General features: G+C 33.7%; 2 protein-coding genes and 1 non-coding gene across 5 annotated transcripts; 1 reads left to right on the forward strand and 2 right to left on the reverse strand.

The window, feature by feature from the left end:
- Window positions 1–307: 307 nt before the first annotated feature.
- Window positions 308–9856, reverse strand: LOC110729651 (DNA-directed RNA polymerase III subunit RPC3-like). Of its 3 annotated transcripts, none has more exons than XR_002512932.1 (15): window positions 9578–9856; window positions 9306–9453; window positions 8196–8314; window positions 8010–8097; window positions 7547–7686; window positions 6299–6451; window positions 6122–6232; window positions 5793–5886; window positions 4513–4641; window positions 4364–4401; window positions 4179–4268; window positions 2991–3074; window positions 1893–2042; window positions 1166–1458; window positions 308–528 (listed from the first exon to the last, which is right to left on the reverse strand). XR_002512932.1 is itself a non-coding variant. In XM_021909422.1 (14 exons), exons 1-14 carry the CDS (start codon window positions 9650–9652, stop codon window positions 1318–1320), a joined length of 1560 nt encoding a protein of 519 aa, XP_021765114.1. In that variant the 5' UTR covers window positions 9653–9856; the 3' UTR covers window positions 634–1317. The 3 variants fall into 3 exon arrangements, 1 of the variants encoding a protein (XP_021765114.1); XR_002512933.1 differs by lacking the exon at window positions 308–528 and adding an exon at window positions 634–994; XM_021909422.1 differs by lacking the exon at window positions 308–528 and having other exon boundaries at window positions 634–1458.
- Window positions 9811–9882, forward strand: TRNAC-GCA. Its single transcript has one exon. It is a non-coding gene; the product is annotated as a tRNA-Cys (tRNA).
- A 1708-nt stretch (window positions 9883–11590) lies between these two features.
- On the reverse strand, window positions 11591–13306 carry LOC110729652. Its single transcript, XM_021909423.1, has 3 exons — window positions 13139–13306; window positions 12723–13049; window positions 11591–12146 (listed from the first exon to the last, which is right to left on the reverse strand). Exons 1-3 carry the CDS (start codon window positions 13206–13208, stop codon window positions 11890–11892), a joined length of 654 nt encoding a protein of 217 aa, XP_021765115.1. The 5' UTR covers window positions 13209–13306; the 3' UTR covers window positions 11591–11889.
- Window positions 13307–13647: the final 341 nt, after the last annotated feature.

The following is a 13647-nucleotide window of genomic DNA, read 5'->3' on the forward strand; positions in this document are numbered from 1 at the left end:
CGATGAGCAAACGGTAAGTCTAGCGTAGGGCTTCAAATGAATTACTTAGCTTGTGATCTACGAAGTTATTTACTCACAACGTGGACTAAACCATACCCACTTGTAAATAAACCCCTACTTTATTAAATTAGAAAAAAAACAGATCTCTAGAGTCTTGTTCAACATCATTTTTTTTTTAAATTTTCTATTGTTATTTTTTAAAACTAAACCAAAAATAGAATAAGTATAGTTTTATTTTTCTATTGTTAGATTTTATTAAAAGAATATGACATATATCATACGACTTATAACAAGATAAAAAAAAAAAAAAAAAAAAAAAGCCTAAAAAATATCGTGATACTAAACGAGCCCTAATAATTTTACTTCACTCATGGCATAGAATCCTTGGTAACTATTAGACACTACCTCCATCACTTTCAATTTTAGTTTCAAAATTTGGCATGAGATAAAATGAGCCATTTTCCGACCTGGAAAATCTCGTTGCGTCACTTTCAGCCCATTTGTGGATAACTTCAGCCAACTAAAATACTGCGCCGAGAAAACAAAGTGTCATCACTGTCACGTAATAATATCAGTTTTACTACGTATCAACATTATTAATCCTAGAAATTCACTACTTTTTTATTTTTTTTATTTTTTTTGCAATAATCATCCACATGCCACTTCTTAAATCCTTGAAAGGTAAGAAAATTGACCACGGAATATCAAAAATATTTACGGCTAAAGAAATCGATAAAATCACGCTTTATATTCAAATACAACTGTTTCAGTCGCTGCCATAGATTCATTATTAAGCTCTTACAAAACGATCATAATATACTTCCTCATATTGAATGTCAATCGAATACAGAGTACAACCTTATGTTTCAATATAATAATCAAATATGAAGTACATCGAGTTAATAGGAATGAAAATAGCTATTAGTAATATTTAGAAATTACTGAAACAAAACCAGCAAGTTCCCCCCCAGACCACAACTTTGCCCCCTTTGATCTGGAAATGATGCAAACAAGTTTGGACAAATGGATTATATATTATCGCATAAATTCACTTTATAATTATTATAGATTTAAATCATATAAATAATGTATTTATAATTACTTCTGAAAGACAGGAGAACTCTTAAGCACAGACCGAGATAGCTATAATGAACTGATTGCATACCTTCAAGAAAGAGAAGGGGGAGGAGGGGGTTGAAAATGAAGAAGAAACCACCTTTTGCACTACAAATCGAATTGAAGTTGCAAAAGCTGATCATCAACAACTGGTCAATTGTCACCGCTGTCGCCTAGTATAGCCTTAAGAGTCAGGAGAGCTCACAGCAGGAAGTCGTGAAAGATCATAACAGCATCATCTAGCTTCATTAAAGACGAGTCCAGCAGAATCCTCACATTTCGCAGACGCATTCTCCTCTCCTTCACCTCTGGTGAGGGATTTTCTATGCTCAAGTTTTGGATCTGGAGAAGCAAATAAAAATATGGACAAGCAAAATAAAAATCTGTTCAGTAGTGACATCACTGACATGACTATCTTGATAAACAAAGAAGCAACACGAAAACAAAGAGCACATAAATATATGGCATGTAACGATATTTGACTTTACAAAATTTACTTGGGAATAATCTCAAATTAGTCAATCAGCCATCCAGGTGCATTATTGCAGGAATTAAGGCCTTCTGTGAGTTATTATTGAGCAATGGTAACAAAACAGTTATTTTTGAGGAGTTGCTTGGGGAGCTAAAATATTACTGTGTAGGACGAGGAGGGGGGGGGGGGGGGTCTACAGAGGGGCCAAGACTGGTAGGGCAATAATCAAAGTACGATAAGTGAACAAAAAACAACATTACATCTTATCAGCCCAGCAGAATGCTAGGTAAAATCATTACACTACCTCTCGCTCTTGATCGACTTCATAAGCATATCGTAAACATAGATTAAGTGCAGCATGGTACAGCTCATCCAAAATTTGATGCCAAAGATTGCCTTTCTTCACACTCCACAAAAAGAAGTCTGCCTGTCTTGGACCTCCAGTAGTTACTTTCTGCAAAAAATATATGTTGAGGCATGAGCGCATGACTTACAGCCTACAGATATCCTGAGCATTAAGCTGCTTTACACACACACACACACAAAGTCATTACACCCAAAATTAAACAAAAAAAAAAAGGTTAGAATACCACAGCCCCCGAGCCATACCATTAGAATATGAAATGAAAAAAATGCATCTACATTAGGTAACACGTACCAATATCTAATTATGTGGAATATATACATCAATAAATTCCTTTAGTAGGCAAAAAAGATCATCCAAAGGGGTCCCAGATCTAACCAAGGAGATCGATATTAAACTGATTACTTTTCTAGTATAAGAAGCTAATCTTTGTAACATATTCAATAATAAGAATAAATTAGACTTTTCACCTGAAGACTTTTGTGGCACACAAATTAACAGAAAAATAACTATTGTTTTATGGAGTCTTTATTATATACTGACAGAGAGGAAGTGTTTGATTGTGAGCATGAGTTGTTTCTTGAATACACCAGTAAGGTGATGGGAAGGAGGGAAATGAAAAGGAAGTAAGGAGGAAGAAAGGAAAAAGAAGAAAATCGATGGCCAATGCCAGATAATAAAGTAGATGGCCAGATTCTGGCATTAGGTACCTTCTTGCATAAATCAAATATCATACTAATAGTTTTGTGCCACTTTTAAAACAAAAGTTTGTCTTGCAACAAGTGATAGTTATAAGATTGTTTCCGACAGATTTCCCTAAATAGCAAGTAATAAAGGCCTTCAGTAATGCAACTGTAGGATATCATAGACCATTTGTTGGAAACAAACACAAAGATCCAGAGCAGTCCTTTAGCTACACTATTTTGCTTTTATATCATCAAATATTCATCAAGAACAACTGCATAAAGAAATAATCAGACGAAAATCATTCATATATGAAAGACAACCAAGATGAAAATCAAATGAAAATGAGGGTACCTCCATTAGTATGTAATTATCCTTCCAAAGCTTATACAAAGTCTGTGGTGTATTTTTCTTATCCACAAAGGTTCGTTCTGAAATCTGCACGAACAGGTAAAAACTAAGCAAATGTATCAAAAATGACAAGCCCAGAATTCAAGCAACGATAAATTTATGCCCAAATCTAATTTCATGTGATGACAAGAATTTTGAAATGAAGTTGGCCTAGCTTGTAATTTATCTCAGAAACATAAGGTCTCTATTCATTTCTATCAACAAAATCAGTCAACGACAAATCCTCAATTCTATACATAAATCCCAGAAACTATTAAAATCAAGAGCCACTTCAGTCTTTGTCACTCCAAAGACTAAACCAGATCTAACCACTTGGCACAAGCTGATTAAAAAGCTGGACTAAACTCTATTCCTCATCTTGTATTTACCTAAAAATTGAAGTCCAGTCTGACCAGTATGGTAAAAGTGCTGCCTAAATCACAGCCAAATATGCCCATAATTTCCAAAAGCATATTCTATAGAAGTTTACTTTCCACTTGAAGCAATTAAGCTTGGGCAGATAGTTTAATACTTTAATGGCCAAACAGACCAACATATTACCAAAGTCCCTATGTTTCACTCTGACTTCCCTAACATTCCTAGAATCCTAGTTGATATAACAACAAAACCAACAGGAGAAAAAATAAAAAATAAAAATAAAAAAGAGGGGGGGGGGGTCTTGGATTAGGTAATTTACAGGTTTTGATTTTAATGAGCAATGGTCACACACTTGCATGTGGGAATTATTTAAGATAGGAAATTCACAGACAATTGCAGGACACTTGAAAAGTTAATATAAGGCAACAAAATGAAATTCTTTAGCACAATGGAAAACACAACAAAATTAAAAATGGAAAAGGGACAAAAATCTCATAGCCATAACTTCTTTCCAAAAGCTTTCATGTACAAAAAAATGTAGTTACACCATTTTCAGTCTTGAAAGTGAAGAATATATAATATAATATGATAAATTAAAAATCGTATTATATCAAGCTAATAAACTAATTTCAGCTTATAATATCAGACAGACTATTCTCTGGATTCATACTGGGGATAGAAATGATGTTCAATTCTACCTTTAGCATAGAAAGAAAACATAATTTGAGTTTTTTAGAAACAGATAGCACAAACTACACTTTAACCACTAATTACCTTATCAGTATCCAGTGGACGACCATTTGTTAGCGACCTGAATATTCTAAAAGCTTCTATTCCATACCGCTTTTTCACAATACACTCCACCTGTTCAAATATTGATTCAGAACTATATAAATATATTCATGTTCTGAATAAAGCTTCTAAACGAAACCTATCTGTAGAAAGGCAAGCCAGCTGACCTCTTCTAACTGAGCTTTCTTAATTATGTCTTTCATATCTGCAAAAAATACACTTTAATATTCAAGTATGGAATTATTGCACAAATGCCTTCAAGTATTTAGAATAAAGGGATGGAAAAGAGAAAGTGTACATACAGAAGAATACTTACTAATTGTGTACACATCGTTTGTTTCAGAACAAAAGTCAAGTTGTTCAAGAGAATATCGAAGATGCTCCATAGTGAGACCTTCTTTGCTCTTAATAACCTCTTCAAAAATTGAATCAAGAGACAATGACACTAACAAACCAACAGAAAATAGGATAAGGGGGAATTATAACTGAAAAAAAAATACAATGAAAAAGGAAAAAAAAAAACCCTAATGTCAGACAACCAAAAAAAAAACCCATATAGCTATCTACAGAGGAAAAATAGGAAGCTAATTGTAGAAATACAAGATAGTACATAAGCATCTACAATAACAATATGTAGCAAACCCACCCACCCACCCCCACACACAAAAAAAAAAAAAAAAAAAAAAAAAAAAAAAAAAAAAAAAGCTTCACTGATAGAGATTTACAGGCAAACACCAACAGTTTGATTAAAAGCAAAATATGTACTTGGCAATCTATTCAGGTAACATACATCCTCATTGAGGAACGAGTATTCTTCCATTATATATTAGACATTGGTAAAAATAGCAAACAGTCACATAAAGGTCTAGGCTGCGAAGACCCTTTTTGGGGATTCAGAGAAGGGAGATCTCAATCCATGAGAAAAAATCAGTGACGTTCATCAGGTTTCACAAGAAACAACTAACAGAAACAATGTTGATCTTGGAAAACTAAAAAGAAGTCAAGATGTATGCAACCTCACCCACCCCCCACCCCCTCCACTGATCAATTCTAGCAGAGATTGCTTCAAAAGACTCACAGTCAACCAGACATTTCAGAAAGTAGAAAGTAGTATACATTTGTTAGATAAAGGAAAAGCCACAGGCCATAGCATCAAGTAAGCATAAAGAATAACAACCTTCACCAAAATAGCATTGGCAATCCTTTGGATCAAATTCTAGCACGTAATTCTCAACAACAATAACAGCAACAACAACAACCACAAAACCTAAGTCCAAGAATGATTTGGGGTCGGCTAACATATATCTTCAGCAGGGGAAAAAATTATGCAAGAAGTTGCAACAGACTTCGGCAATTTCGACTTTAAAAGCAGACAAGGCGGCCAATAACACACAGTTAACAATCAAGTCCATGACTAAGAGCATCTAGCTGGCTACTAATTTCTTGGAAAAAGAAAATCAAGAAGTAATGTGTCTTTGTTTTGCTGACCAAAATGCTTCTGGCTATTCTAAGCATCAATTTATTCAGAAAAGGGGGGGACAAATACTTTCAGCCTTTTTCAGCAAAAGAACTAGATCTATATTGTAGGATGATTACCTGAACTAACTGTATGCTTAGCCCCTTCCAACATGGATTTCAAAATCACAGCTGCAACATTGTCATACTCTGCTCTGACATGCTCAACGCAAGCCTGGAGTAGAACGAACAAGGAAAAGTGAGTTTCAAGAAGCATACATGCAAGTGAAGTCAAATACTATCATTACTATCCCGGTATTCAATGTTGTACACAAGAAGGCAACAACATCACCATTCAAGTTTATATGCAACTTTACCTAGAAACTAATCAAGAGTACAAGAGCAGTGAATTTCTACTTCACCTGAGGCAATAGAAAAAATAGAAAATAGAATAGGACAAAAGAAAACACCTTTATCTTCAGGCAATTTATAAATTCATCAAAATTCACTCGCCATACTGGTTCTTTCTTGCCCCCCATAGTATCAAGCTCACTATCCCAATCCAGACTATCTTGCTTCCGCTGCAAAAGTAATGATGCATCAGTTTATGTTAACTGCAGTAATTAACCAAATACAAATAAATCAACCTTCTCTCCAACTTTCAGGCCCGAAATTTTACTCTCGATTTTTTCTTCATCAGAATCTACGCCTTGGTCATATGAGATGGAAAATCTTTCAGCATCCATGGGAATTGCAGCAGCCAAAGCACGTTCTTCCAGGGTCACTTCTTTCATAAAAACCTGTTATAAAGACATTAGAAAGTCACTCAAGGACACTGTTCAAAAGCAACCTGTCAAAAAGGGGAAAGGAAATAATTTTATAAATACAACTTAACGTCCTTAGACTAAGCTACGAGGATTTTCCAACATAACCTTGTCTTGAACAATCACATATGAAATAAGAGGGCAAACACATTGGATACCAATGCTGACAAGTACAATGTGGAAGTATGAGAGCGTCCTAAATAAAGTTAATACTTCGTATAAGATAACAAAATTTTTGAGACTGCTTAAACCCACCCAAAAAAAAAAGAAGCAAAAATTTGATTATAATTATGATGACAGCATAAAGTCGAAATTGCGTAAGAGAAACCAAACCCCTTCATAAAGTCCTGTTCAGTCAATAAACTCTCTTCAGTCAATAAGCTTGAAGCAGCTATAATTAGCTAATTTACTACCACTGCCTCCACTATCCAGAATTCCAGATTTGTGAACATAGAATTATACAATATTTTACTAGTTTAATCATGTATTGTAACAATGATCTCAAGTTTACGATGTACACAACTGCAATTGCAGAAAATAAAAGGAAAGAAGATGATTATATTGATAAGATGAGAATTACAGTAATTCGAATGATAATTCTACTTTCAAGAGGTGGATGCTCTCCTAATATGAACTTTCGAAAGGCTCACTCTCTCCCAATACAAACCACTCAACATTCAACATATCCTTATTCCTCCTAATGTCCTATTTATAGAAAGTCCCTCCTAACAAACCTCTAGCTTATTCCCCAAATTACTACTAATAGACTATGACTAACAAGCCCTTTCCCCAAATATTGATTCCTTGCACAGCATCAACATAACTATAGAAGCATGAATATCAGTATATACAACAATAGGCCATATATTGTCTTTCAAAATCAAATGCACAAAACAGTATTATAATCAAACCAGATAGGATTTTGTACTCAAAATTCCAGTTAAAGAATGACAAAGTCATGTGCACATTCGAGTCAAAAGGAGCATTAATAACAAATGAGAAATCAAATTGCAGTAAGAGAGAATAAAAAGGGGAAATAACTGCCGCAAAAATGTTTCTTGAGGATGCTACCTTATTTCTGCCACCTCCTTTCTTAGCAGGAGTGTCTCCCTCATTTGGTAAAGATATTAAAGGCTCTGGAGCAGGGCATCGTTCCACAAAACGACAACGAACAAGTTTAGTGAAGCTTTCTTGGTGAGTATCACTACTTCCTGATCCAAAACAAGAAGAGAATAAATGAAATTCCATTCACTAACATTGCAGTAATATACGTTCAAGTACTAGCATTTAAAAGTAATAGAGCTCATGACTCCTAATTTTCAGACTACATTGATGAGTATGATTCACATTTTTAATCATATCCCTTTTAGACAGAACTACGTTCTATTTACAAGGTCCTATCCTTTTGCAGCTGTCGACATGCACATAAATTAACATGTAGCATAAAAGTTAAAATTCAAAAAACTCGCATCAATTTCTCATAATTCTATTGCATTGAAAAATCAACAAAAAAAAAAAACCATGCACAACTTGCCTTCACTTGAACTAGCCAATGCTCTATCTAAAATTTGTGTGAGAGTAAGTCTGCCATGCTGCAGCAACCCCTCAAGAATATCTGAACCCTACAAGAATTGGTGTGCCGTGCGCTTTGGTCAATAAGCTTGCACAAAGCACAGCAAGAATCAAATAAAAGTGAAACATATAGTACAAAGTCACTGACTTTTGTATCCTGTTCTTTTGAGACTATACTCATGAACTTTGGAAACCTCAAACGATGAATGATGTTGTTGAACAATGCCATGTACTGAGTCACTACCACTGTAGTATCCTTGCCACCACCTAGAAACATCAAATACACAATAGCAACCAACGTAAATAACATGGAAGATGGTGATAGGCAACATTTACAAAAATAAAATACAGCCAAAAGACAGAAACAAACACAGAGAACTAAAGTGAGTACTTAATGCTAGGATTCCAAAAAATTTGCATAAAATCCCCAAATAGTGGATCAATTGATTAAAGTTCTCTGCTATATTATTCTATAAGAAACATTATGAAACAAGTAATTATTAGATGAGTAGCATAATAACAGAGTACTAAGAAAAAAGGTGGATAGCATCAAGAATTCTATAGCACATGTTTGCACTAATTGGGATCATCTTGATTCGGCTATATTCAAGTTCTCTCTCTGGAAAGTCGCTCATTTGACACACAAATATCCTTCTACATAATTTCCCAAATCCCTCTCTCAAAGAGTAAATCATCCTCTAATTCAAATCCAATCACCTTTCCTCGTCACTGCCCCAGTCAAGAGATCATCTGGTCAGCTCAATGACTTTGTTGGCAAAAATGGTGATTATAGTTCACCTTACACGCACATCTTCCTGCAATTATACCTTGATCTGATGCTATGTATTAAGGAACAAGTCCTCTCAATTCTGTAAGCTGGCAACAAAATCTAGTTACCGAAAAATCACATCTAGTTTCCAACAAAACTATTGCCCATTCGCCCCAAACAGCACAAAACAAAAACCGATACAATGCATCAAATCCTTTTACAATTCATATCAACAATACAATCATAATAACACCTAATCAATCATCAACCTCGACGAAATAAACCCCTTCTATAACATTAATCCAAAGTACACTTCAAAATCAAATATTATAACAACAACACAGCAATGTAATATCCCATTCAGTCATACTCAATTTTTAATTCAAGCATTGCAATTACACAAAACAATACGATAAAACTTGATAAATTGTAAGGTATATTATAAATTGGCATCAAATAATTGAATTTAAAAAATAAAAAAAATCAAACCTTCTTGTTCAAGAGCAAAGGCTTGAACGCAATTATGCTGAATTAAAACCCATAAACATTTCTTAACTTTATCTTGAGGAAGTTCAGTAAATCGAGAAATTAGCGCTTTACTTAGGGTTCCTCTTCTGAGTAAACATTCGCAAATTTTCTGTTCAAATCAAAAATCATCAAAAACATAATTACAATTAATGGTTAATTACACAGATAATTAATTATATTAAAAAAAATTGAACAAATTTGTTGATGAAAGAGGAGAGAGAAAGAGAGTGTACAGAAACAAGGTTTCCGAAGTCGGTGGTGATGATGTGGACGGCGAGTTTGATGCCGAACGGAGTTAGCGCCGCCATTGATGACGGTGGTTGTTTCGGTGGTTTTAGTGTCAGTTGTTTTTGGAGTTTTTAAGGTTTAAGAAACGAGGGAGAATTGGGGTATTAGAAGGGTGAGTTTTCGGTAAGAGTTTTAAGATTGATTTATAATGTAAATATTTAGATTTTGAAACAACAATGGGTCCATAGCTCAGTGGTAGAGCATTTGACTGCAGATCAAGAGGTCACCGGTTCGAACCCGGTTGGGCCCTTTTTATGTTTTTTTTTTTTATGTAATTATACGCCAATCAGACTCGACACAACCAATCTCGACTCAATTACCTAAATTGACGACTTATTATGAGTACAATATAATCATAGTTGAACAACACATTATGCCAATGTCATCAAGAATTCAAGATTACAATTTCCTAATGTTCGTATGTTTACTTTAGTCCACAGTTTAATCTGTCTTCTTCGAGTTTATGCAGGGCTAGTGATGTTATTTAGCATTCAAGTCATGGATTTCATCTCCATGGTCAGATTTAGTTTGTTACTAGACTGTTGATTGTTAGTATTAGGAAAAGATAAAATAGTATATCTTTCCCTAATAGTTAGAGTTAGTAATGCTACTAAAGAAGTTTTCTCTTATGCTCAATTAGGTTAATTCGTCTGACTATATAGACAAGAGTAACTTCTTGGTTGAAGACTCATTTTACAACTATCTGCTACATGGTTGTGTACCCTATACAACATGAACGTGTGATATACATGGCCATGTACCTTATGGCTTATGCTACAAAGTCACATGACTTTGTATACAAATGTATCTACACGGTGTATCCTACTCTACACAATTGAGTGCATTAAATTAGATATTATTTGAAATAGCTAGTTACTAGGACACAACATAAACTGATAGATGCAGTGGTTTGGATATATTTGTTCATTGTATTGGAATATTATAAATACAAATGAGGATCTCTTCATTGATACAACTTTTGATATGAACCATAAACACATAAAAATAAACTTACCCTTTGAGATCTGAATAGTTCGTGTAGAAATTAAATTTCATTATTTGAGTTTTGGCAATTTACGGAATTAGTTGCGTTAACATTGGGGTGTGCATCATTTGGAAACATGTACTTGTGGTGGAGAATTTTCTCTTCTAATGTTGTAGATTCTATTCCTCTGCACCACTACATTATTGAGATTGCTAATCTAGTATATTTGCCTTCATCCTAGGTTATTTCTTCAAATCAAATGGTAATTTTACCAACATTATTGATCTGATAATGTCAATATGTTAAAGATACCTTTGAAATTGAATTGTTAAGAATTAGTGATGGTTAATTGGACGGAAATCTCTACTAAGGAAAAATTAGCCTCATGGTGTGCATTATTGATAATATCAATATGTTAAAGAGTTCCTTTGAAATTCAATCATAAATGGTACATGACATGGGTAGTAGCAAATTAAAGCACATTCTAAAAAAGAACTACGCGACCTCTTCAATTTGTTCTAATTTAAAATGGATGAATTATATATATACCAAGATTATTTGGCCCTTGACAATAAAATTCTATACTTAAATAATAATTACAAAATTTTGTAGAAACTAACTTCCCAAATACCTCTTTTATTACTCCTCTGTTATTCCTAATATAACTTTCTCCTAGCTGAGAGTGACAACTAGAGCACTATTGAAAGTATAGATTAAGCATTCGAAACAATTAATCCTATCGTCCATTCGAATGATTTTGTGCACATTTGATCATTGATTGTACTATTACAAATGATTTTGTTCCGTTAATCTTATGCCTCATGATGCTGGCAATTAAAATGGAAGGTACGCGTACAATATTTTTTATCACAATCGATAATCATTTTACACTAGCAGCGAAAGTCAAATTAACTAATACAACATCTACCTACTTAAAAATCAAACTCTTGTAATTAAAAGAGAACCGAGAAAGTAGTATAATTAACTTAAAAATAAAACTTTCACTCCATGTATATAACAATACATTAATACATGCCACCAAAGGCAATGGTACAACAATATCTATGTATAACAGTATAAGTCATCCAACAAACTACTATGATTTATTTATTTCTTACATAAAAAGTAACAAAATTGACGCCTTCTAAAGAAACACCAAAAATATAATGATATTGCATGAAACTTTATTTTTTAGTATATGAAAGCACATAACGAAGTATCCGTAATATTTTCTTGCACTTTGGGCTAGAAAATGAGGTGATCGACAAAAAATTAGTAATAAGGTGGCGAAGCTGAAGCTGGAGTTGGAGCTGGAGCGTCAACAGGTTCATCATTAAACTCGATGTAAGAAGAAGGAGATCCAATTGGTACATCAGCAGCAGCACCCAACTCAAGAGAACTAATTGGAGCACCCAAGAAATTTGTGGCTGATATTGGCCCTGGTGTTACTATGCCTGAGCTCTTGATTTCGGACATCCCTCTCCTCGGGTTTTCGCTTTGTGTCTCGCATAATTTGGGAAGAAATACACCTACAACATTTTTAGTTGGACAATGTTTTTAGTAGTAGTCTTGCTTAAATATTGTTTTGAATAACATTGACTTTTTCATCATCATAAAGCATAGTTGACTAGAAAGTTAAGGAAACATAGGCGTGCAACATACTTTCCTTAAAAAATAAATAATAAAAAAAAAAAAAACACCCATTTTATATTTTATTAGATGTTTTGACAGTTTTAATCCATTTAAAACGTAGTAGAAGTAAAAAAAATTTAAAAAAAAATAAGTAGAAAGTCAAATATACGTCAACTATAATAATGCTTGAAAATTTCAAACATATTTACATTAATACTATTACTTATTATATATTTTATAGCCAAGCTAAGGAACAATATTGTATGCAAATAATTGTAAAAACGTGATATTTCAATGGCAACATATTCATTTCCTCCAATTATGTCCGATTCCACGAGCTAAAAGCATTTTGTATGTCATATACATAGGTTAATTTGCAACATGTCAATAGTTGACAAATAATATTGTTGTATGTATAGTATATTATCAATTGACAAAGAAATTAGACAATTTTAAGATAGAGTAAATATTACCTTCACCGGCAGCAAGATTGAAGTAAAGATCGATGACATTAGGGCACCTTTGGTAACATTGTGGGGAGCAAAGCTTTTGGGTAAAGCGGGACTCAAGAAGAGAGTCCGAAGAAATCCCTAAGGTATCGCGATCTAAGCCACAAGCTTGAATACAATGGCTAGTCTCAACCAAGTCCTTGAGCTTGTCAGCCTCGATGGCAGATGTAGTACACTTAAATGCCTCCAATCCACTCCTTCGCACATACTTCTCTAGCACACAACGCTTGCCTATAGATGATACCGCGAATGCACATTCCTCCTTATTAAGTTGCTCACATGTTATTCCCCCTAATCAACCACATAAAATTCAAACAAGTAAGATTTTGACAATATAATTAGTTAATTGTATGCATTAACGAAATTTGATAGATTATTACCTAGGGTGCCTTGAACCAAAAGGGAAGAAAAAAGAGCAAGAGTTACAAGGGAGTTAAAAAGAGAGGCCATATTTTGTTATAGAATAATAAGCAATAAAAATCAAAATGTAATTTAATTATATATTGCTCTTCTATAAGATTGTTATAATTTGAAGAATGAATGTTGTAGTTTGTAAATGGTGTGAGATTTACAAAGTATTTATAGATGATTTCATGGAATATACTTGGAAATTATTGGTCTAACAGTGGACCCCATTAAGAGTGTGTGGACTTGCCTAATAATTTTGAAGTTTTTTCATGGAAATTCTTGGTCGAGGACTTCGCCGTCATTAGTGGCCGATTAATTTGTTTTAGTCTTTTTGACACAAAAAGCAGATTGATTATTCATAGGTTTATTATAGTGGATGGAATTGCTTTAGTTGGACACGTAGTAATAAACTCATAATAAAACATTAAAACCCATAATGGGTCATTATTATCGTATAAATAACGTTAATATGAGCTTATTA

This window comes from Chenopodium quinoa, unplaced genomic scaffold, assembly GCF_001683475.1.
Source record: "Chenopodium quinoa cultivar QQ74 unplaced genomic scaffold, ASM168347v1, whole genome shotgun sequence".
In the NCBI taxonomy this organism is placed as follows: Eukaryota; Viridiplantae; Streptophyta; class Magnoliopsida; order Caryophyllales; family Amaranthaceae; genus Chenopodium; species Chenopodium quinoa.